The 24897-nt window shown below is 43.7% G+C and overlaps 1 protein-coding gene and 1 long non-coding RNA gene across 8 annotated transcripts in view; one reads left to right on the top strand and one right to left on the bottom strand.

Annotated features, from left to right (window-relative positions):
• Window positions 1-24897, bottom strand: part of LOC121549150 (ankyrin repeat and SOCS box protein 2) — a 67616-nt gene that overhangs the window by 16020 nt on the left and 26699 nt on the right. For all 6 annotated transcript variants that reach the window (XM_045216106.1, XM_045216105.1, XM_045216107.1 and 3 more), the window contains 4 exons: window positions 23887-24056; window positions 23385-23540; window positions 20682-20927; window positions 20347-20518 (listed from right to left, as the gene is read on the bottom strand). In XM_045216106.1, coding sequence (XP_045072041.1) covers window positions 20347-20518; window positions 20682-20927; window positions 23385-23540; window positions 23887-24056 — 744 coding nt within the window. The remainder of the gene's footprint in view (window positions 1-20346; window positions 20519-20681; window positions 20928-23384; window positions 23541-23886; window positions 24057-24897) is intronic.
• Window positions 11376-17870, top strand: LOC121549151. 2 transcript variants are annotated; one of them, XR_005996749.2, is made up of 3 exons: window positions 11376-14049; window positions 16080-16290; window positions 16607-17870. It is a non-coding gene; the product is annotated as an uncharacterized LOC121549151 (long non-coding RNA). The 2 variants fall into 2 exon arrangements; XR_005996748.2 differs by having other exon boundaries at window positions 11379-14049; window positions 16164-16290.

Genomic DNA, 24897 nt, shown 5'->3' on the forward strand with positions numbered 1-24897 from the left:
TATGCACTTTAACCTCATATTCATTGTATAATTTCAAATCCAAAGTGATGAAGTACAGAGCCAAAACAAAAAAAAATGTGTCACTGTCCCAATACTTTTGGAGCTCACTGTATTTCACCCAAAGCTGTCTCCGTTTACTCGCTTCATATTTTACCCGATCACTTCTCATCGCATGTTTCAGTCTGATCATTTTTGTTTTGTTTTGTTTTATTATGTAACTTTTATTTATACAGGGTAGGTCGCCATTGAGACCAGGGTCTCATTTGCAAGTGCGCCCTGTGAACATGAACATACAATAATATATCAATACAATAAATTCAACAATAAATAGATTAATCAAAACAAACAACTCTCACATATCACCCCCCTTAAACTCGATCTAAACTGTCCAATGGAGACAAGCGAGTCTAATTTCAAGATGGCCTGAAGGCTATTCTATGAGCTGGGGGCATAAAAACTAAAAACATTTTCCCCCAGGTCAGTGGAGATCCGCGGGACCTCCAGAACCAGCCAGTCCTGAGAGCGGGTCTGAAAATGGCTGGATCTCCAGTTAATACGTGAGCTGAGGTAGTGGGGGAGTCTCTGAAGAACCACTTTATATACAAAAAGTAGCCAATGCTGGGCCCTTATGGTAGTCAGACACTCCCAGCCAACAGAACTATACAAAATGCAGTGTTGTGTACAAAAATTGTCTCCAGTGATAAAATGCAGTGCTATTTTAAAGCAGAGGCCTACGCAGGGATGTAATTTTGATTATATCACCATAATGAAGTACTGGGAGAAGCTTTGCTTGAACAACCGTCCTTCAACTTTCCCAAGTGAGGCAGGATTTATTTCTATAAAAGAAACCAATCTTAATTCTCAGCTTTTTTGTCAGTTTTTCAATGTGTGTTTTAAAGAGAGCTTATCGTCAATACAAATACCCAAGTACTTATGATGGGGAACTTGCTCAATTTGGGCTCCCTTCAATGAGCAAATACGCAGGTCCTCAGGGTCAATATTACGAGACCTAGAGAACAACATAAACTTGGTTTTATTAGCATTTAGCACTAGTTTAAGATCATTAAGTGATTTTTGAATTGAGTAAAAACCATGCCGAAGGTCATGAATGGCCTGCTGTACTGAGGGGGCACAGGAGTAAATAACTGTATGATCCGCGTAGAGATGAATGCTACAGGTTTTAACAGATAGACCAATATTATTTATATAAATAGTGGAGAGAACATGGCCCAAAATCCATCCACACCTTTCATAATATTGAGGAAACTAGATTTGATACCGTCCATTAGATAGTTATTTAACCAACTGCAAAATGCCTGATCTAGGCCTATTTCAGACAATGGTCAACCGTATCAAATACCTTCTGTAGCTCAATTGGTAGAGCATGGCGCTTGCAACGCCAGGGTAGTGTGTTTGATCCCCGGGACCACCCATACGTAAAAATTTATGCACACATGACTGTAAGTCGCTTTGGATAAAAGCGTCTGCTAAATGGCATATTATATTATAAATAAGATGGCACATAATCTCATCTAAGACAAGTGTAGCCACTGAAACAGTGCTATGTCCAGGTCTAAAACCAGATTGGTGCTCATTAAGAATAGAATGAGAAGTTAAACATGTTCTAAGCTGAGAGACTTTGGCAAGGCAAGATAGCTTGGAAATTGGATGGTAGTTATCCAAGTCAGAAGGATCTCTGCCTTTGTGTAGGGGGAGGACTTCTGCTGATTTCCAGATCTTAGGGATAACCCCAGAAACAATTGTCAAGCTAAAAATATAGGCTAGTGATTCTGCAATAAGTGATTTTTATTTTTACATTGATCTTCAATAAGGCACTTAGTACATCATAGACATCAAATGGTTGAATTGAAAATGAGGAATGTGTATCTGGGAACGTATCCTTCTCTGCAACCTGGCTCGAGGTGAGTAAAGGACTCCCTCTGCTGGAATCAGAGTTTACAGAAGCTATCTTATCAAATAGGTGGCCCGCTGAGGCAAAGTGGTTATTAAAAGCACCACAAATGTCCATCTCCTCTGTAATGGGACCAGAGGCTGTCCTAACCTGCTGGGGTAATGTTTAAAGCTGGGGAGCGGGTTGGTTCAGTTATCAACTTAGTTAGACTTAGCTCAATGCAGATATTTTTCAGCCTATCAGTAGCTGGCATCAACCAATCCAGATTAAGATCACCCAAAAATGTTAATTGCTGAGGCAAAATGTCCATCTTATCTGTAATGGCTGTCATAACCTGCTGGGGTAATAAAGGGATGGAGTTTTGTTTCAGAGATTTTACTACCTTTCAGAAGGCAGCTGGATTCCCACCATTCTCAGATACAGTGGTTCCTCAATTAAACGTTTCAAGCTTATGCCGCGACCGTTTGTGGTAGAGGGTGGCAGATTTAGGTAAATTGCGTCATTCTGTCATTGCACCACACTATCACAAGAGGGAGTTAGAACGCTGATCTATCGGTAGTCTAACCTCAACAGGATCGGTGTCCTGTATATGGGAAGGTTGAGCTAACGTGCGCTAATGTGATTAGCATGACTGTTGTAAGTAACAGCATACTTTCCAGGACATAGACATGTCTTATTTGGGCAGAAAGCTTACATTTGTGTTAATCTAACTGCACTGTCCAATCTACAGTAGCTATTACAGTGAAAAAATACCATGCTATTGTTTGAGGAGAGTGCTTAACAACAAAAAACATATCAAGGCAACTGGTTTGATACATTCATCTCTGAAGGTAAATAATGTACTTACATTCAGTAATCTTGCTCTGATTTGTCATCCTAAGGGTCCCAGAGATAAAATGTAGCATAGTTTTGTTTGATAAAATTCATTTTTATATTCAAATGTAGGAAACTGGGTTCTACAGTTTGAACCCCTGCTGTCACTGGTTCCACACCTTTTCAAAGATGATATTTCTTTTTTTACAAAAATAACGCATGTTTTTTTGTTTGCATGATCTTTTAGCAGATCTAATGTGTTGTATTCTCCTACATTAATTTCCCATTTCCACAAACTTCAAAGTGTTTCCTTTCAAATGGTATCAAGAATATGCATATCCTTGCTTCAGGTCCTGAGCTACAGGCAGTTAGATTTGAGTATGTCATTCTAGGCGAAAATTGACTATCTTTCGTAAATGAATGGAGGTGTGAATGTTTCAGTCCGAGAGTCTCGCTTCTCTGGCACTAGAGTCCTGCATCAGGCAACAACCAAAAAAAATAGCTGGTGGGTGGTCCCGGAGTTGAGAGAGAACTTGGGTAAATACAATGGCGCAATTACACTTGACATGTGGACTGACAATTTATCAAAAAACAGGCACGGTGGGCTTTTGGTTTCTCTCCCTCTAAAAACAGAAATAAATAATTCTAAATAACAAACTGGCTTTACTCACCACAGTGTGAAAGAGTGATAGCCCCTCTATATGAAGTGGGTTTCTGAAACACGGAGTCCTTTTTTGCTGATGTGAAGAAGAAACTGAATGAAAGAGAGTCCAGCGAGGATAGGGAGGGGAAAAAGGTTGTCCATATTTTCAAGACCTGAGCTACTTTATTTATTTAGTTTGTTTAGGCTATTTAATATATTCGTTTAGGCTTGGCCTATTTAGAAGGCTATTTAATATATTAGTTAAGGCTTGGCCTATTTAGAAGGCTATTTCACAGCATAAAGCTATATTTGTCAGCATAAAGCTGAGTGACTCACTCCTTCGTGGCTTTGGATCAAAATAAATAAGTACCAACATTCTTTCTGATAGTCTTTAATAAAGAAATGTTTTGACCAAGTTAATCTGCTCATGTTGTGTGCGTTCAATTATTTGTGACATTGTGGTTACAATGAAGAATTTAAATGAAATAAATGAAATAAATCCTATTCATAATGAATAATCAAATGCATGTTGCAAGCTTGTCATTTTTCCTTATTTAATTTTCTTGTAAGATTTTATTTTATATTTTTAGACAATACAAAACATACAAACAACAACTACATCACACCTGCCTAGACCCACCTGCTCACACCCCCATCTCCAGCGCCCGCATCACTCTCCCCCACATGGCCTCAAAGTGCACCATTTTGTTTCTCTCCGTCGCCCACACGCACTTTCAACATTTGGATAACAAAGCATTTAAAGGCTGACATTGGTTGATTTTCAGTCCACATGTCAAGTGTAATTGCATCATTGTATTTACCCAAGTTCTCTCTCAACTCCAGGACCACCCGCCAGCTGATTTCTTTTGCCTGATTCAAGACTCTAGTGCGATAGGAGAGAGACTGACTGAAACATTCACACCTCCATTCATTTACAAAAGGATAGTCTAATAGCTTGGCTAGGTGTGACAAATCCCCCAATTTGTGCCACAGTTTAGACTACCGATACATGCAGTCAGAGTTGAGTCCTATTGTAAAGTGTAGCCTAATGGCCAAAAAAGGGCAAACTTGCAATGCATTCGATGCTTAAGTACTCTAAAGTTTTCTATTTCTAACTCAATATCACAGACCAGATTTGCCCTAACGAAAACTGTATCAACCCCTACAAATATATTAATTTATTATAATCCACATAATTCAAACAAAATTTGCTGTAGCAAGAGGAGAGACTGCATGCTAAAGACAATCAGAAAGAATGTGTCTTTAACCCTGCATTATAATATAACTTATTTTGAATGAAAGCCAGGAATGAGTGAGTCACTCAGCCCTATGCTGTTCCTGCTTCTGTTGCCTATTTGAGTGTTTGTTTAATATCCTACTGATTCTGTGATCACCAAGCCTCATGCAAGCGCAAAATGTCGGATAAAGCAATTTCACAAATCCGGCTGTTTTTAAACTTTGCATTAGAACAGACTCTCTGGTATTAATTATACTTCATTTAGTATTGTGTACACTGTTCCAAACTGGCAGATCAATTATATTGTAATCTAACAGCACCTGTTTGTCATGCTCTAATTCACATAATATGCCTAAAATCAGGCCTTTATGGTAGAGTGGCCAGACGGAAGCCTTACAGTATAGTGCACTTTCACTCCATTCACTACATCTTTGCCTCGATCCTGACTAGTCTCCCAGTCCTTGCCGCTGAAAAGCATCCCCACAGCATGATGCTGCCACCACCATGCTTCACCATAGGGATTGTGCCAGGATTCCTCCAGACATGACGCTTGGTATTCAGGCCAAATAGTTCAATCTTGGTTTCATCAGACCAGAGATGCTTTTGGCAAACTCCAAGCGGGCTGTCATTTGCCTTTTACTGAGGAGTGGCTTCCGTCTGGCCACTCTACCATAAGGCCTGATTGGTGGAGTGCTGCAGAGATGGTTGTCCTTCTGGAAGGTTCTCCCATCTCCACAGAGGAACTCTAGAGCTCTGTCAGAGTGACCATCGGGTTCTTGGTCACCTCCCTGACCAAGGCCCTTTCCCCCCACGATTGCTCAGTTTGGCCGGGCGGCCAGCTCTAGGAAGAGTCTTGGTGGTTCCAAACTTCTTCCATTTAAGAATGATGGAGGCCACTGTGTTCTTGGGGACCTTCAATGCTGCAGAAATGTTTTAGTACCCTTCCCCAGATCTGTGCCTCGACACAATCCTGTCTCGGAGCGCTACAGACAATTCCTTCGATGTCATGGCTTGGTTTTTGCTCTGACATACACTGTCAGCTGTGGGACCTTATATAGACAGGTGTGTGCCTTTCCAAATCATGTTCAATCAATTGAATTTACCACAGGTGGACTCCAATCAAGTTGTAGAAACATCTTAAGGATGATCAATGGAAACAGGATGCACCTGAGCTCAATTTTGAGGCTCATGGCAAAGGGTCTGAATACTTATGTAAATAAGGCATTTCTGTTTTATGATTTTTATAAATTTGCAAAAAACCTGTTTTGGCTTTGTCATTATATTTTAATTTTAGTCATTTAGCAGACGCTATCCAGAGCGACTTACAGTTAGTGCATACAGTGGGGGAAAAAAGTATTTAGTCAGCCACCAATTGTGCAAGTTCTCCCACTTGAAAAGATGAGAGAGGCCTGTAATTTTCATCATAGGTACACGTCAACTATGACAGACAAATTGAGATTTTCTTTCTCCAGAAAATCACATTGTAGGATTTTTTATGAATTTATTTGCAAATTATGGTGGAAAATAAGTATTTGGTCACCTACAAACAAGCAAGATTTCTGGCTCTCACAGAACTGTAACTTCTTCTTTAAGAGGCTCCCCTGTCCTCCACTCGTTACCTGTATTAATGGCACCTGTTTGAACTTGTTATCAGTATAAAAGACACCTGTCCACAACCTCAAACAGTCACACTCCAAACTCCACTATGGCCAAGACCAAAGAGCTGTCAAAGGACACCAGAAACAAAATGGTAGACCTGCACCAGGCTGGGAAGACTGAATCTGCAATAGGAAAGCAGCTTGGTCTGAAGAAATCAACTGTGGGAGCAATTATTAGGAAATGGAAGACATACAAGACCACTGATAATCTCCCTCGATCTGGGGCTCCACGCAAGATCTCACCCTGTGGGGTCAAAATGATCACAAGAACGGTGAGCAAAAATCCCAGAACCACACGGGGGGACCTAGTGAATGACCTGCAGAGAGCTGGGACCAAAGTAACAAAGCCTACCATCAGTAACACACTACACCGCCAGGGACTCAAATCCTGCAGTGCAAGACGTGTCCCCCTGCTTAAGCCAGTACATGTCCAGGCCCGTCTGAAGTTTGCTAGAGTGCATTTGGATGATCCAGAAGAGGAATGGGAGAATGTCATATGGTCAGATGAAACAAAAATAGAACTTTTTGGTAAAAACTCAACTCGTCGTGTTTGGAGGACAAAGAATGCTGAGTTGCATCCAAAGAACACCATACCTACTGTGAAGCATGGGGGTGGAAACATCATGCTTTTGGGCTGTTTTTCTGCAAAGGGACCAGGACGACTGATCCGTGTAAAGGAAAGAATGAATGGGGCCATGTATCGTGAGATTTTGAGTGAAAACCTCCTTCCATCAGCAAGGGCATTGAAGATGAAACGTGGCTGGGTCTTTCAGCATGACAATGATCCCAAACACACCGCCCGGGCAACGAAGGACTGGCTTCGTAAGAAGCATTTCAAGGTCCTGGAGTGGCCTAGCCAGTCTCCAGATCTCAACCCCATAGAAAATCTTTGGAGGGAGTTGAAAGTCCGTGTTGCCCAGCGATAGCCCCAAAACATCACTGCTCTAGAGGAGATCTGCATGGAGGAATGGGCCAAAATACCAGCAACAGTGTGTGAAAACCTTGTGAAGACTTACAGAAAACGTTTGACCTGTGTCATTGCCAACAAAGGGTATATAACAAAGTATTGAGAAACTTTTGTTATTGACCAAATACTTATTTTCCACTAATAAATTCATAAAAAATCCTACAATGTGATTTTCCTGATTTTTTCCCCTCATTTTGTCTGTCATAGTTGACGTGTACCTTTGATGAAAATTACAGGCATCTCTCATCTTTTTAAGTGGGAGAACTTGCACAATTGGTGGCTGACTAAATACTTTTTTTTCCCCACTGTACATGTTTTTTAATTTTTTAATTTCATACTGGCCCCCGTGGAAATCAAACCCACAACCCTGGCGTTGCAAACGCCATGCTCTACCAACTGAGCTACGTCCCTGCCGGCCATTCCCTCCCCTACCCTGGACCAATTGTGCGCCGCCCCATGGGTCTCCCGGTCGCGGCCGGCTACGACAGAACCTGGATTCGAACCAGGATCTCTAGTGGCACAGCTAGCACTGCAATGCAGTGCCTTAGACCACTGCACCACTCGGGAGAAATTGGGTATTGTGTGTAGATTGCTGAGGATTTTTTATTTTATTTCATCCATTTTAGAATAAGGCTGTAACGTAACAAAATGTGGAAAAAGTAAAGAGGTCTGAATACTTTCTGAAGGCACTGTAAATGGTTTAGCAGTCTTTCCAATACATTTGAGTAAAATGAAGCCATCCACCCTTGATGGGCTATCAGCAGGACAGCAGGTCCTCTGTAGCTCAGCTGGTAGAGCATGGCGCTTGTAACGCCAAGGTAGTGGGTTCGATCCCCGGGACCACCCATACACAAAAATGGATGCACGCATGACTGTAAGTCGCTTTGGATAAAAGCGTCTGCTAAATGGCATATTAATTATTATTACAACAGACTCTTGCCGAGTTTAGGGACTTTAAATGTATTAATGGATGTTTGCGAGGCATGTAACTTCACCCATCTATTTGCATAGCCCACCACATGCACAGTTTTCTAACGACATCTGGATGGATCCTTAACGAATTACTATGGGAAAAAATATCACTGAATGACAGAAATATTGGAATAAAGTAGGCTAATGCAACTGAAGGCAACACATTGTTGCTTACTGAAACACACAAAGTCATGCAATTGTTATAATAGTATTTGAAGCAATAGCCTACCCGCGTGTGGTCTACTATTTCAGCACCGTTTTGTGCTGCTTTGAGACAAGCTTGGGGATGGTCTTGATAAATCTGATTTTTCTTGTCGCTGAATCTCTGTTTGGGTATTTGTTAGCCTACAATTAGGGTGTGGAAATGTTGCTCTTCACTAGCAATTGCTTAGTAGCCTAGGCCTACTCCCGACTAGTCACATTGTACAGCGCCATATTTTCCTAACGGAAACCCTGAGGCCTACATAGGCTACTGTAAAATGCATTTTCGTTTTTCTTGGAATTGAAACACCATAATAATAATCAATTTAATTAAGCTACATTTCTAACAGTATAAACAGCACAACAAATACAATTATAATTTACAAACAAATTATAATCAATCCCATATAGTCTGTTCTAACAAAAAAAGGTTTTAAAGTCCTATAATTTCTCTTTGTAAATATAGCTACCTAAATCTCGCCCTTGCATTATTACAAAGAGAAATTATAGGAATTTCAATGAGCAACAATTATTGTCTGATCAGGGATAGTGTGAATGGGGGGTTGTGTCAGATATCTCTGACTCGGATCAGGCCCTAAATTGTTTTACTTCTTACTTCAGGGAGGAGGATTATTTAAGGTACTGTTTGAAGAGGTAGGGTTTCAGATGTTTTCGGAAAATGGGCATGGACTCTGCTTTCCTAGCTTCAGGGGGAAGCTTGTTCCACCATTGGGATGCCAGGACAGAGAAGAGCTTGGACTGGGCTGAGCGGGAGGGCCAAAAGACCTCAGGTGGGGTGTAGGGTTTGAGCATAGCCTGAAGGTAGGGAGGGGCAGTTCCTCTTGCTGCTCTGTAGGCAAGCACCATTGTCTTGTAGTGGATGCGAGCTTTGACTGGAAGCCAGTGGAGTGTGCGGAGGAGCGGGATGACATAGGAGAACTTGGTAAGGTTGAAAACCAGGCGGGCTGCTGCGTTCTGGATAAGTTTCAGCGGTTTGATGGCACAAGCGGGGAGTCCAGCCACAGCGAGTTGCAGTTGTCCAGACTGGAGAGGACAAGTGCCTGGATTAGGACCTGCGCCGCTTTCTACGGATGTTGTAGGGCATGAACCTGCAGGAGCATGTCACTGCTTTGATGTTCGCAGAGAATGACAGGGTGTTGTCCAGGGTCACTCCAAGGTTCTTTGCACTCTGGGAAGGTGACACTGTGGAGTTGTCAACCGTGATGGAGAGGTCTTTGAGCGGGTAGGCTTTCTCTGGGAGGAAGAGCAGTTCCGTCTTGTCGAGGTTGAGCTTGAGGTGGTGGGCCGACATCCAAGTTGAGATATCTGCCAGGCACGTAGAGATGCGTGTCGCCACGTGGGTCTCAGAAGGGGGAAGGAGAAAAGTAGTTGAGTGTAATCCTCATAGCAATGATAGGAGAGACCATGTGAGGATATGATGGAGCCGAGTGACTTGGTGTATAGAGAGAAGAGAAGAGGGCCTAGATCCGAGCCCTGGGGGACACCAGTAGTGAGAGTACATGGTGCAGACACAGATCCTCTCCACGTCACCTGGTAGGATCGGCCTGCCAGGTAGGATGCAATCCAAGAGTGTGCATAGCCTGAGACACCCAGCCTGAGAGGGTGGAGAGGAGGATCTGATGGTTCACGGTGTCAAAGGCAGCGGATAGATCTAGGAGGATGAGAACAGAGGAGAGGGAGTCAGCTTCGGCAGTGCGGAGAGCCTCCATGACACAGAGAAGAGCAGTCTTGGTTGAGTGACCGGTCTTGAAACCTGACTGGTTAGGGTAAAGAAGATCGTTCTGAGAGAGATAACGAGAAAGTTAATCAGAGACAGCATGTTCAAGTGTTTTGGAAAGAAAAGAAAGAAGGGATACAGGTCTATAGTTTTTGACGTCAGATGAGTTGAGTGTTGGTTTCTTGAGGAGGGGAGCAACTCGGCCCATTTTGAAGTCAGAGGGGATGCAGCCAGTGGTCAGGGATTAGTTGATGAGGGAAGTGAGGAATGGGAAAAGGTCTCCAGAGATGGTCTGGAGAAGGGAGGCTGGTGGGAGAGGGGTGGAGGATTAAGGAGGGAGGAGAAGGTGGAAAAGAGTTTCCTAGGGTTAGAGGCAGAAGCTTGACATTTAGTGGTAGAAATTGGCTTTAGCAGTGGATACAGAGGAAGAGAAGGTAGAGAGGAAGGAGTGAAAGGATGATAGGTCCTCTGAAAGTTTAGTTTTCCTCCATTTTCACTCAGCTGCCCGCAGCCCTGTTCTGTAAGCTCGCAATGAGTCACTCAGCCACGGAGCAGGAAGGGAGGACAGAGCCGGCTGGGATGAAAGGGGACAGTGCGAGTCATAGGATGTGGAAAGAGGGGAGAGTAGAGTCGAAGAGGCAGAATCAGGAGACAGGATGCAGAAGATTTAGCAGAAGGGAGAGATGATAGGATAGAAGAGGAGAGAGTAGTGGGAGAGAGAGAGTGAAGATTGTGATGGCGCATGACCATCTGGGTAGGGGCTGAGTGGTTAGGGTTGGAGGAAAGGGAGACAGAAAAGGAAACAAAGTAGTGATCAGAGACCTGGAGGGGGGTTGCAGTGAGATTAGTAGGCGAGCAGCCTCTAGTAAATATGAGGTCAAGCATATTGCCTGCCTTGTGAGTTGGAGGGGATTGGGAAAGGGTGAGGTCAAAAGAGGCAAGGAGGGGAAAGAGAGAGTTAGAAAGAAATGAATTAAAAGCAGACGTCGGGAAGTTGAAGTCGCCAAGTACGAAGAGCCGTGAGCCATCGTCAGGAAATTAGCTTATCAAGGTGTCAAGCTCATTGAGGAACTCTCCAAGGGCACCTGGTGGGCGATAGATGACAATGTTAAGCTTGAGTGGCAAGTGACAGTGACAGCATGGAATTCAAATGAGGAGATGGACAGGTGAGAGAGGGAGAAACAGAAAATCTCCACTTAGGAGAAATTAGTAGACCTGTGCCACCACCGCGACGACTAGATGCTCCCGGACTATGAGAGAAAACATAGTCAGATAAAGAAAGAGAAGCTGGAGTAGCAGTGTTCTTAGGGGAGATTGTGGGAGAAAAAGCAATTATTTACCTGATTTGTTTAATATGAATTGTTAACAATTAGTAGAGACATTTCTTAACTACCAATGCTGTGCTTTTCATAAGAATTGTTCCCTCTTGCTCCCTGCAGCTGGTCTGGGCATGTAGTCAAGGACATGGGATAGAGATAAACTTGAGGAACAGATAGACCTGTATTGTTTCAATTTCTCGTTGCTTCTGAGTAACCTGATCACACAGCATAAGACAAAGAGCCTCAGAGTAACCACCGTTTTTCAGTTCATCCTGTCTTTTACTATCTTCCAAGGGCACAGCTGTGTGGAGATATGAGTCGTAACGGAACTAACATTATTACTTGTTTGTGAGCTATGACCCGATACACACAGCCACAAGAAGAAAACAAGGTAGCTTCTGATCTGCCGGGGAGGGGTGGAACCAGCCATGACTAAGCATTTTTAGGTCCACTATATAAGACGTCAGCATTTCCTGTTCGTTTGGCTCTCACCCTACCCACTTGGGTGTGTGGGTGTTGTGACCAGCTCCCTAATCGATAAGTTATTTGAATAAAGATTTAGTTTAAGTATAACTCGTGATAAGTTTGTCTCTCCTCATTTGATAGTATTTAAAATATCCACCACATTTGGCGACGAGGATGGGATGTGTAACTTCACCTGTAAACTGTGTACAGGGGATCCCCAAATTGGGATCTCAGGGGAGCCACACTCCTGATGGAGCTTAAGAATAGCCTCTGGTACGTGGGCTCTGAGTGTGTATTCCTGTGAGAGGGGGCACCTTGGAGGCGTAAGCAGGGCAGAGTCAGAGGAGAGTAATCTGAGAGCACTGTCAGACTCAAAGATACTCTACCACTGGTCGGTTGCTGGCGACATAGAGCCGTCCTGACACTGAATTGATCACAGTGGGGATTGGTGCGCTCTGTAGGGACGAGGGGACCAGAGTGTCTGTAGATAAGCCAACATTTGGTGAAGTCCCAATGGATGAAGGACCTCTGTCTGAAGGGTGTGCCTCAGAAGTGGTGAAGTCAGATTATTTTAAATGTGCTAGCCAGGTATGCCCTGGAGGAGCCAGAGTGTCTGTAGAGAAGCCAGTACTTAGTGAAGTCTGTACCACAGTAATTGCAGTTGGCGATATCCCCGTGTGGAGATAGCACCCCATTCTGGTGCCACTAATTAGGCAATATTTAATGGAGATATGAATTTCCCTGTTCAAATGGATAAAATATAAAATCATAAACAGCGCTAACCGGTTTTCTTTTTTTGTCTACCCCTGTGTGTGTGTGTCTGTGTTATCTGTGAGTGTGTGAGTGGAACAGGAACCATGGGAGCACACGGTAACAAGGGACACTGTGTTCAGATCCCCCCACAGGGGCCCTGAAGGTTTTGTGCAGATAAGTGGGGAAGGGACATTCTGGACCAGGTGAAATTACGGATAGGGAAGGTGGTTTTCCGTTGACAGGGCCACTGAGTGTAACAATGTTAGACAAAGTCAGGGAGAGACTGACAGAGTATGAAGGGACTAAAAAAGGTCAAAAAGATAAAATAGGCTGGGTTAGATTCAGAAAATGGGAAAGAGAGACAAAGGCATACACAGAGACAGGACCCATTTCGGGGACAGCCCCGTCAGAATATGGTAGAGCAGACTGAGGAGGGAGAAAAAAAACAGATAAAGACGAGATAGTGAGAAAGAACAGAAAAGACGATGAGAGAGATTTCCCGCCTCCCTAGTTTTCTCCTCCCAATCTCTACCCAGTGCTGTCTGGGCCTGTGGCTGCGGCTGTCGACCTCCCTCCCCCGCCACCGCCTGATCCAGCAGACCCAGTGGAAGCCCTCGCTCTACACCCCACTGCGCCTCCTCCCCCAACTCCACAGTTCACTCCTGTGCCTCCCATCACGTATGAATCTCCCCTAGTAGCAGCAGTGGTGGACAAACTGCTCTCTGGGGCTGGCCATGCTGGCGGTGGGAATGACGTCCCTGACCACAGAGGAAGGGTGCGGCTGGGGGAGCCAGACAAGCGGAGAGAAAGAGTCGCAACCCGTTCCTCGAGGGCGCTCCCCCAACCAGCCCAGATGACGATAAGACTCAGAAACTACAAGCTGCTCACTTGACATTCTACCAGGGGGCCGCACTAGCAGCTACTGGAGGGGGTGTGAGTGGTGGAAGAATCTGCTACAACTGTCGAAAACAAGGCCATTGAGCCGCAAGCTGCACTCAAACTGCCCAGCAGCAGAGGGGAAGAGGCAGAGGGAGGCCCAGCGGGAGGACAAGGACTGTAGTATCCCCCTGCTCAACAGCCATGGCAGCCGCCAACCAACCAATGGCCAGGGCCACCCCAAAAGCGGGCCCCTCAGCAACAATGGGGCCCACAAGGGGGCCCTCAAGGCTGAGGCCAGCCTGGGGCCTGGCAGCCTGGGGCCGCCTGCACAGACAACCCTGTACAATCCAGGAGAGGAGGAGGCAGGGGAATATTGACGGGCGGAGGGGGAAGTAGTAGTTGAGTTAGAATTGTTAGAGCAACTAGAACATTTGTTTTTAAAGAGCCATACCCTTCCTCGAATCGAGCCAACAGTGGAGGCTTGCATCAATGGTGAGTCAATAATATTTATTGTTGATACCGGAGCTACGATGTCTGTGATGAACTGTAAAGGCTATGACAAAACCTCCCATGTCTAGTGAAACAGTCAAAACTGTAGGGGCTTCAGGCCTCCCATTCAGAGAGCATGTAACTATGCCTCTGCCTGTCTCCTTTTGTGAGGAGAAGCGTCAGCATTGATTTCTCTACTCTGACCATTGTCCTGTCAATCTGATGGGCAGGGACCTCCTGTGTAAACTGGGCATCAACATAACATGTGGCCCAACCGGTTTAACCGTTATTCATGAGGAGGAGGAGGAAGAGGGGGAGCAATTGATGTTAATGTCTGAGTTTTGTGACTGGCATTATACATGGGATGTTGATAAGTGAGGTTCCCAATATGGCTTGTGTTTTCTCAATGGGCCAAAACCCATTGGGGTCACGAGGGCAGTTTCATGTCTGAAGCAGGCTTACCTTGCACCTCCCATTTCTCACCATTGACAAGAGACCTTAGATATGAGAACAAATGGCTGTTAGAAAGTGTATCGCCAGTATCTATCCAGTGTGAAGGGTTGTATTGCAGCAGGGATTTCTGGGATTTGGGGGTTAACCTAACCCCTGCACAGAAAGAGCTCCACATGTTTGAAGATAGTGCACCACATGTGTCCCTGGCAAAATCATGTAGAGTTGAGTTGGAGGATACTGGTGTTTGGATGAAGGGCCCGGTCAATGCTGTTGATTGGGAGATGTGTTCAGACGGGTCAACTTATTCACCCAGCACACTGACATATTGTTACCCCCTGAACTGGGACACAGCAGTTGAGAGGGGTGTGCATTGACTTGATCAGCCCTCCTTTGTCACCAATATCATGTTTTTGAGTGAGGACCCGCCCCTCTTGAGAGGTCCCTGATTGCCTACGGGCAAGGGATAAGTATGATTTTGGCAGGATGAAGGGGGCTGAGCCCCTTGTAGTCACTCCCAAAGATACCAGGCACAGTATCCACTCAGTAAAGAGGCTATTGCGGGTATCACACCTGTACATGCCTCACTGTTAGAGCACAGAGCGTTAGTCCTGTGTCCAGAGTCACCTTGCAGTACCCCTATCTTGCCAGTAAGAAAAGCCTCAGGGGAATGGCGTTTTGAACAAGGTTCAAGGCCTGTGAATGATGCTGTGTTTGCTCGTGCCCCTGTGGTTCCCAATCAAACTACGTTGTTATGTGATTTATTTTGATGATTGTTTTTGTAAGAGAAATGCACTGCTTGAAAAGCATTTACTGCTGTTAGCGGGATGTAGTTGTTTAAAGTTGCTTTAGATGTGATTTATTTTGCAGACTGTAGGTTTACAAAATTATAACTAAGCTACTGACTGAAGGAGTCATCACTGATTTCCAACAATACAATTTTCTGTCTGCCTGCTAGTTGTAGCAGTGTTGTAACCGCTAAACCTTTGCTTTCACAGCACTACCGGTGAAGACTTTAGAATTCTAAATTTTAAAAGTGAATGCTTTTAGCCTTGTGTAGAGAAGGCCTGTGTACAACATTGAAAAAGTGTTCTTGATGTAATCGATTCCTGGTTTTCAAGTGAGTTGATACGTGTAGTAAGAATATCTGTACTTTCGGGAACAGAGTTTTAAGTAGTGAGAATTGTGTTGACTGATCTTTGGAATTGAATTTAAGTGAACCAAATGTAATTTAAAATAGGCCTGGAATTAGTTAACTGATTGATCTAAGAGCATTTGACTGCTGTTAAGAAATGTAGATACCGTTAGAGAACTAAACAAATAAAGAGGGGAACCCCATTAATTAATATATGGATGCACACAATAACAGAATGATTGTGAATGAATGATTGCATAATGATGAACTGTTTGAACTGTTTAACACATGTTGACACTTACAGGAACAGCGGAAATCACTCAACCATTTTCTGATATCACACATTGGCCACAAGATGGCGATGAAGGACAAGATAAAGTGGACTCCTGACGGTTTGCAGGCAGTCGACAAAATATGACACAGTTGCTAACCTTTTCTCCTTGTTTAGGTTTGCCGGATCATTCTAAACCATTGAATCTATTGGTGTTTGAAAAAAAAAGAAGAACGTTTTATGTCGTCTGTCCTTATACAGGAAGTGGGAAGCAGTGGCCCGTTGCATACTACTCTAAGAGACTTGACAGTATGGTGAGAGGGTTGGTGTGTTGCCTCAGAGCGGTAGCAATGTCAATGTGCCATGTCCCTACCAACTGACGATGAAGGTGAGCCCCATGATTGTGCTGTCCTAGTTGACCAGGTCTGTAAGCCACACCCCGATTTATCGGATGTGCCTTTAATGAACGCTGATTTGGAATGATTTGTTGATGGTTCCGCTCAAAAATCACCTCAAGAAAAACCATTAGTGGCTTACGCAATAACCACGGCTGCCACTACCTTAGAAAGTGCTAGAATACCACCCCATCTGTCAGCTCAGGCTGCAGAATTGTTTGCTCTTACTAGAGCATTTTTTTTGGCTAAGGATAAAACTGTTATGATTTATACTGACAGCAGATATGCATTTGTTGCTTTCGTTGTCAGTCTTCTCATTGCAGCTGTTGTATGGGCCCTGGGAGAAGTGGCCACAATGCAACTGAGGAATACCAGCATAGTCCCACGGCAGGACTTAAATAACAGCCGCTCCAGCTCGAGCCAACGGCAGGCTCAGGACAGGAGTCCAGCAAACAATAGCCACCCCATTGTTTAAGAAGACTGAGATCGATGCATCAACATGATGATTGTCCTCTTTGTACAGATTAAGAGTTTACTTCTGTATAACTTTTTAATTGTCTAAATGATTCCCTTAAGAGTGTTTTGCGCCAAGTGAAGGTGAAGTTAATTAGAGTAAGAATTCACATTTTAAATGATTTGGACTGATTAAGATTTAGCGAAGGGAAAACTAATTAAATGTTTATGTTATTAATATGTGTTAATGGTGTTAATACGGTGTTTGATTTATTGTGTGTTTTCTTTTTTGGTTAGTGGATTTTTCACAGGTTAGAAATGATACCCCTTAAAGGGCACACAATTGACATTTTCTGAAGTTTCTATTGCCAGAGTTTTGGTTGCACACATATAAATTATCCTGATAACAAATATACTGAAAAACCAAGTGTTAACCTGGTACACAAAATGTTTGAAATGTCTTTAAATAATGTCTGAGGTCAGTGATGTTTGACCTGTTGCATACTTAGAAATGCGCCTGTTGTAGACAGAAATTTACTCACAAGGTCGGCTTAGTAGGAATGGAATATTGGCTGAACGCCTAGACGCTGTGATTGCCAGATGTTCACTCCTGAGCAGCCGCACTCTGGGAGCAAACGCTTTACTTAGAAAGAATCCACTTGGCTATCTTTGTTATACCGAATCATCAGCAGACACTGGCAAGTTAGAACTGTATATGGTATGTGTAGAAGGTAATAGGTTTGAGACTCAGTAACCCAAAGGGAGGTTCCTCATAAGGATGATATACATGTCATATGTCACATCTGGAAGGTTTCTATTTTTTTATTTGTATCTTTACATATGGTGTGAATTTGTCATATTATTGTATAGAAGATTGAATCTTCTAAGAGGGGAATGTGGGAGAAAAATCACGTATTTACCTGATTTGTTTAATATGAATAGTTAACCATTAATATGCTTAACAATAGTAGAGACATTTCTTAACTATAATGCTGTGCTTTTCATAAGGATGGTTCTCTCTAGCTCCCTGAAGCTGGTCTGGGCGTATAGTCAAGGACATGGGATAGAGATAAACTGGAGGAACAGATAGACCTGTATTGTTTCAATTTCTCGTTGCTTCTGAGTAACCTGGTCACACGGCATAAGACAAAGAGCCTCAGAGTGACCACAGTTTTTCAGTTCATCCTTTTACTATCTTCCAAGGGCACAGCTGTGTGGAGATATGAGTAGTAACGGAACTAATGTTATCACTTGTTTGTGCGCTATGACCCGATACACATAGCCACAAGAAGAAAACAAGGTAGCTCCTGATCTGCTGGGGAGGGGTGGAAGCAGCCATGACTAAGCATTTTTAGGGCCACTATATAAGACGTCAGCATTTCCTGTTCGTTGGGCTCTCAACTAATCACCTATGGGTGGGTTGTTTACCAGCTCCATTATTGCAATAATTAATCGATATCAAATAAAGATTAATTGTTTGAAGAAATGACATGTCTCTCTCACTTGATTAGAATTTCCACGACATGATCCATGTCTCCGTTAGGGCCAAAAGTCAAGGGACTGAAGGGCAGTATAGGCTGAGATTAACTCAGCATTCTTGACCGCAGATCGGCAGTTCCAAACGCTGCCAGAGAATTCCACATGGGTTGTGCGCGCAGGGTACACTAAATTAGAAGGGCTGCAGCCAAGGGGTGGGAAGCATTTGTAAAGCCTACAGGGAGAGGTGCGAACAGGTATAGAAAACAAAATGAGATAATCTGTAAATAACTAGGTGAGATACTCAAGTGAGAGAGTGGTGTGGAGCCTTCCTCGAATAACTCGGCAGAACCGTCTCTGTTTCAGCGACGGTGTTAGTTTTGCGACAAAACTGTCACTGACACGACCGCCGCTTACAACTGCCGCTGAGAAACTAGGGGAGACTGAAGAACTAACACTAATTGCTAATTGCCTAGCAGAGGTGAGAGCACACCTCCCTGTACTAATTGCTGATTGCCTAGGAGAGGTGAAACCACTCCCCCCCAATACAGCCACTGATTACCAAAACAAGTCACAAATTGGCCTGCCCCTTGAACCTGGTTGATGTGTCAATAACTATCTGCAAATTATGAGGTCAGACATTTCTTGTAGTTGGCCACCAGGTTTGCACACATCTCAGGAGGGATTTTGTCCCACTCCTCTTTGCAGATCTTCTCCAAGTCATTAAGGTTTCGAGGCAACTCGAACCTTCAGCTCCCTCCACAGATTTTCTATGGGATTAAGGTCTGGAGACTGGCTAGGCCACTCCAGGACCTTAATGTGCTTCTTCTTGAGCCACTCCTTTGTTGCCTTGGCCGTGTGTTTTGGGTCATTGTCATGCTGGAATACCCATCCACGACCCATTTTCAAAGCCCTGGCTGAGGGAAGGAGGTTCTCACCCAAGATTTGACTGTACATGGCGCCGTCCATCGTCCCTTTGATGCGGTGAAGTTGTCCTGTCCCCTTAGCAGAAAAACACCCCCAAAGCATAATGTTTCCACCTCCATGTTTGACGGTGGGGATGGTGTTCTTGGGGTCATAGGCAGCATTCCTCCTCCTCCAAACACGGCGAGTTGAGTTGATGCCAAAGAGCTCGATTTTGGTCCCATCTGACCACAACACTTGCACCCAGTTCTCCTCTGAATCATTCAGATGTTCATTGGCAAACTTCAGACGGCCCTGCATATGTGCTTTCTTGAGCAGGGGGACCTTGCGGGCGCTGCAGGATTTCAGTCCTTCACGGCGTAGTGTGTTACCAATTGTTTTCTTGGTGACTATGGTCCCAGCTGCCTTGAGATAATTGACAAGATCCTCCCGTGTAGTTCTGGGCTGATTCCTCACCATTCTCATGATCATTGCAACTCCATGAGGTGAGATCTTGCATGGAGCCCCAGGTCGAGGGAGATTGACAGGTCTTTTGTGTTTCTTCCATTTGCGAATAATCGCACCAACTGTTGTCACCTTCTCACCAAGCTGCTTGGCGATGGTCTTGTAGCCCATTCCAACCTTGTGTAGGTCTACAATCTTGTCCCTGACATCCTTGGAGAGCTCTTTGGTCTTGGCCATGGTGGAGAGTTTGGAATCTGATTGATTGGTTGCTTCTGTGGACAGGTGTCTTTTATACAGGTAACAAGCTGAGATTAGGAGCACTCCCTTTAAGAGTGTGCTCCTAATCTCAGCTCGTTACCTGTATAAAAGACACCTGGGAGCCAGAAATCTTTCTGATAGAGAGGGGGTCAAATACTTATTTCCCTCATTAAAATGCAAATCAATTTATAACATTTTTGGCATGCGTTTTTCTGGATTTTTTTGTTGTTATTCTGTCTCTCACTGTTCAAATAAACCTACCATTAAAATTATAGACTGATAATTTCTTTGTCAGTGGGCAAACGTACAAAATCAGCAGGGGATCAAATACTTTTTTCCCTCACTGTACGTAGGCTAAAGAAAATGCCAGACAGTGCGTTCTCTAGTGAGTACTTGGAGGTTGAGAAGGCCAGCGGTTCTAGTGTTAAGGGTGTTGTGCAGGGAGATTTGTAGTCTTCCCATGTATCAAGGCAATGTAAGCTAATTGCACCTACCCATCATTTCCTTGTTGGGCAGCGATATGTAGTGGCAGAAGTCCTTTCTTGCCCGCTTTGTTGGCATCAGCTTTCTGAGAAAGAAGAATCTCCACAATGTCCTCATGGCCATTCTTTGCCGCCTCATACAGAGCTGTGGACCCATCGCTTGCCTCTCTGTTGATATCAGCACCTAGAACATATTCAGTGCAATGTACAGTTAGAAAAGTCAACACAAAATCGATGGTTAGAGCTCCACAACAGCTCTATGTGGTTTGGGGACAGTCTCAATTCGGTGTAATGCCATTTGGCCTACAGAATTCACCCGCTTTTCCAGGGGAAAGTCATACCCATACCGTGTTTAATAAGAAATCGAAGTGTTTCCACATGTCCGCTCTGGGCTGCAGTAGACAGGGGTGTGAAACCGTACATGTTGGTTGGGCTGAGATTAGCCCCGTTCTGGACCAACATCTCACAGATCTCCACATTGTTGCGGCTCACAGCCTCTAGGAGAGCTGTCCAGCCATGGATGGAGTATTTGTTCACCACAGCACCATGATTAAGAAGCATGGCCACAATCTCGGCATTGTCCATTTCACAAGCTGTGGAATAGGGTCAAAGATTGACAGACAGCAGTTAAATGGAAGAATTTCAAAGTCTTAGTCATGGAATACAGTTTCCTAAACAACGGTTTGGGGGTATTCCCGGGGTACTCAAGACAGCTTGAGAGGATACTGGGAGAGACAATCTGTAATGGCAGATTTTGGGTGTAGCTGTATTTCTCATAACAAGCCATCCCTGTCTCCCAATAACCTCTCCTTTCTCCTGAAGTGTGCCCTTGTTCACTAGTGCTCCCCACAAATGTACAGTGCCTTGCAAAAGTATTAATCCCCTTGGTGTTTTTCCTATTTTGTTGCATTACAACCTGTAATTTAAATGGATTTTTATTTGGATTTCATGTAATGGACATACCCAAAATAGTCCAAATTGGTGAAGTGAAATGAAAAAAATGACTTGTTTCAAAAAATTCAAAAAAATAAATAACGGGAAACTGGTGTGTGCATATGTATTCACCCCCTTTGCTATGAAGCCCCTAAATAAGATCTGGTGCAACCAATTACCTTCAGAAGTCACATAATTAGTTAAATAAAGTCCACCTGTGTGCAATCTAAGTGTCACATGATCTGTCACATGATCTCAGTATATATACACCTGTTCTGAAAGGCCCCAGAGTCTGCAACACCACTAAGCAAGGGACACCACCAAATAAGCGGCACCATGAAGACCAAGGAGCTCTCCAAACAGGTCAGGGACAAAGTTGTGGAGAATTACAGATCAGGGTCGGGTTATAAAAAAATATCCGAAACTTTGAACATCCTACGGAGCACCATTAAATCCATTATTTAAAAATGGAAAAAATAAGGCACCACAACAAACCTGCCAAGAGAGGGCCACCCACCAAAACTCACGGCCCAGGCAAGGAGGGCATTAATCAGAGGCAACAAAGAGACCAAAGATAACCCTGAAAGAGCTGCAAAGCTCCACAGCGGAGATTGAAGTATCTGTCCATAGGACCACTTTAAGCTGTACACTCCACAGAGATGGGATTTACGGAAGAGTGGCCAGAAAAAAAGCCATTGCTTAAAGAAAAAATTATGCAAACACGTTTTGGTGTTTGCCAAAGGGCATGTGGGAGACTCCCCAAACATATGGAAAAAGGTACTCTGGTCAGATGAGACTAAAATTGAGCTTTTTGGCCATCAAGGAAAACGTTATGTCTGTCGCAAACACAACACCTCTCATCATCCCGAGAACAACTTCCCCATGGTGGTGGCAGCATCATGCTGTGGGGATGTTTTTCATCGGCAGGGACTGGGAAACTGGTCAGAATTGAAGGAATGATGGATGGCGCTAAATACAGGGAAATTCTTGAGGAAAAACTGTTTCAGTCTTCCAGAGATTTGAGACTGGGACGGAGGTTCACCTTCCATTTATACATTTAAGTCATTTAGCAGACGCTCTTATCCAGAGCGACTTACAGTTAGTGAATACATTTTTTTTTATACTGGCCCCCCATGGGAATCGAACCCACAACCCTGGCGTTGCAAACGCCATGCTCTATCAACTGAGCTACATCCCTGCCGGCCATTCCCTCCCCTACCCTGGACGACGCTGGGCCAATTGTGCGCCGCCCATGAGTCTCCTGGTCGCGGCCGGCGGCGACAGAGCCTGGATTCGAACCAGGATCTCTAGTGGCACAGTTAGCACTGCGATGCAGTGCCTTAGACCACTGCGCCACGCAGGACAATGACCCTAAGCATACTGCTAAAGCAACATTTGAGTGGTTTAAGGGGAAACATTTAAATGTCTTGGAATGGCCTAGTCAAAGCCCAGACCTAAATCCAATTGAGAATCTGTGGTATGACTTAAAGATTGCTGTACACAAGCGGAACCCATCCAACTTGAAGGAGCTGGAGCAGTTTTGCCTTGAAGAATGTTCAGAAATCCCAGTGGCTAGATGTGCAAAGCTTATAGAGACATACCCCAAGATATTTGCAGCTGTAATTGCTGCAAAAGGTGGCTCTACAAAGTATTGACTTTGGGGGGGTGAATAGTTATGCACGCTCAAGTTTTCTGTTTTTTGTCTTATTTCTTGTTTGTTTCACAATAAAAAATATTTTGCATCTTCAAAGTGGTAGGCATGTTGTGTAAATCAAATGTGTAAATCCATTTTAATTCCAGGTTGGGAGGCAACAAAATAGGAAAAAAGCAAAGGGGGGTGAATACTTTTGCAAGCCACTGTAAAAGCATTCGATCGGTGCAGGCATGGGCTGGAGGGATCTTCCACCACCATGTTTCTTATACCAGCAGTTTTCTTTCGAATACATGAAGGGCAAGTTTTTCAGCTACATTTTTCTCACCGTGTACTGATCTTGCTACCCAACAAGTCATTTTACTATCAGTAACCTATGACTTACTATGTTTAAAGTAAAAGGATAATAACAAAGGGATTGGCAGATATTGTAGGTCTTAATAGGTCTTGAAGGCAAATGTTTTACCTTTGTATAGGGGGCTCTCTCTGTCCTTGTTGGCAAGGTCTGGGTCAGCCCCCTTCTCCAGTAGTGCCTCTACACAGGCCACCTTTTCCCTTTCCACCGCCAAGATGAGAGCGGTCCGGCCTTTCAGGTCGCACTTGTTAATCACACCAGGTTGAGCTTGAAAAGTGGAAAGAACACTAGGCTATACTTTATTTTATACTGTATTTTACAGTCTGCTATTTAGCTGGCATTTACTTGGTAAAATGGTAAAATACTTGGTAATTACATGGTAAAATGGGTGTACCATTTGGTATGGACTGCTATTGTAATCAATTGTTAAATTCTTTGATGTGAGGCTAGAAAATGTGAATTGTTACCACCACACACTTTCCCAGTAAATAACAGGTAAGTACCATCTTAAATGGGACTGTCAAATATAAATATACCAGTCTTTATAAAAAGGACAACAACAATTATCCAAAGAATGACTGTACTAAATGTACAAGAATTGAATTGCATTTACCGCCAAGAAGAATTCTGACACACTGGTCTTGGCCATAATATGCAGCCTCGTGCAACGGGATCCATCCATACTTGTCAGGCTGCAGTATGTTATTCCCCCTGTTTCTTGCCATAGCTCGTACCGTAGTCACATCACCATTCAGGATGGCTTTCACAATAGGGTCCTGTTCCCTAATAGGCAAACATACCCATCATCATCCACTTGCCCTTTTCCCCTAGTCCACATAAACTACAAAAGAGCTAACGTATGCTACTGTACCTGTAGACTTCCAGTCATTGCGCTAATGCTAGTTAGCAATGGCTCGGAAAATTACCTCTAACATCCTTCACAATGCACAGATACATAAAAATGGTATCCACAAGTTCATCTGACTCTGGCTAAGTAGAGAAACAGCTTAATTGCCAGAATCTCGCAATATAGGGGCAATCCAAAACATTCTCGAACCAAATTTTTTTTTGGGGGGGATAACTTTGAGTTTAGAAAGTTGATTCAAACTAAATACACACATCCTTAGTTAGGGTTTATGGTGATGGAAAGACATTGGTTACTTAAATCGGGAATTTCACCACTTTTCAACCTCATATTTATTATCTCCAGCACCATACCAGTGTCTACATAAATTATGTGAAAATGCCGCTGTGGTTAAAAAGATACGATAAAAAAGTGAAATTTGATGATGTCATCAAAGTAAAAACATTTTTAAATACAGTGATTTTCAAAGACTCGCGGTCACGTGGTGAGCAGGAAAATGCCCTCCCCTGGCTAGAAACTTGTTGCAGGTTTTGAAAATCACTGTTGTGCACTGTTGTTCACTTTTAAAGTTATAAAATTGCAATTTGTAGGACCTTTGTTCTTATCTTTTACACTACAGAACAAAGAAATGCATCGTTTTCACACACTGTATGTAAACTCTGGTACGTTGCTGGAGATAATGCATTTGAGGTTGAAAAGTGGTGGAATTCCCAGCAGGTTTCCCAGCAGGTTTGTATCCTTTCAGGAGGAAAAATTATG

The sequence above is a fragment of the Coregonus clupeaformis genome, unplaced genomic scaffold (genome assembly GCF_020615455.1).
Source record: "Coregonus clupeaformis isolate EN_2021a unplaced genomic scaffold, ASM2061545v1 scaf0611, whole genome shotgun sequence".
In the NCBI taxonomy this organism is placed as follows: domain Eukaryota; kingdom Metazoa; phylum Chordata; class Actinopteri; order Salmoniformes; family Salmonidae; genus Coregonus; species Coregonus clupeaformis.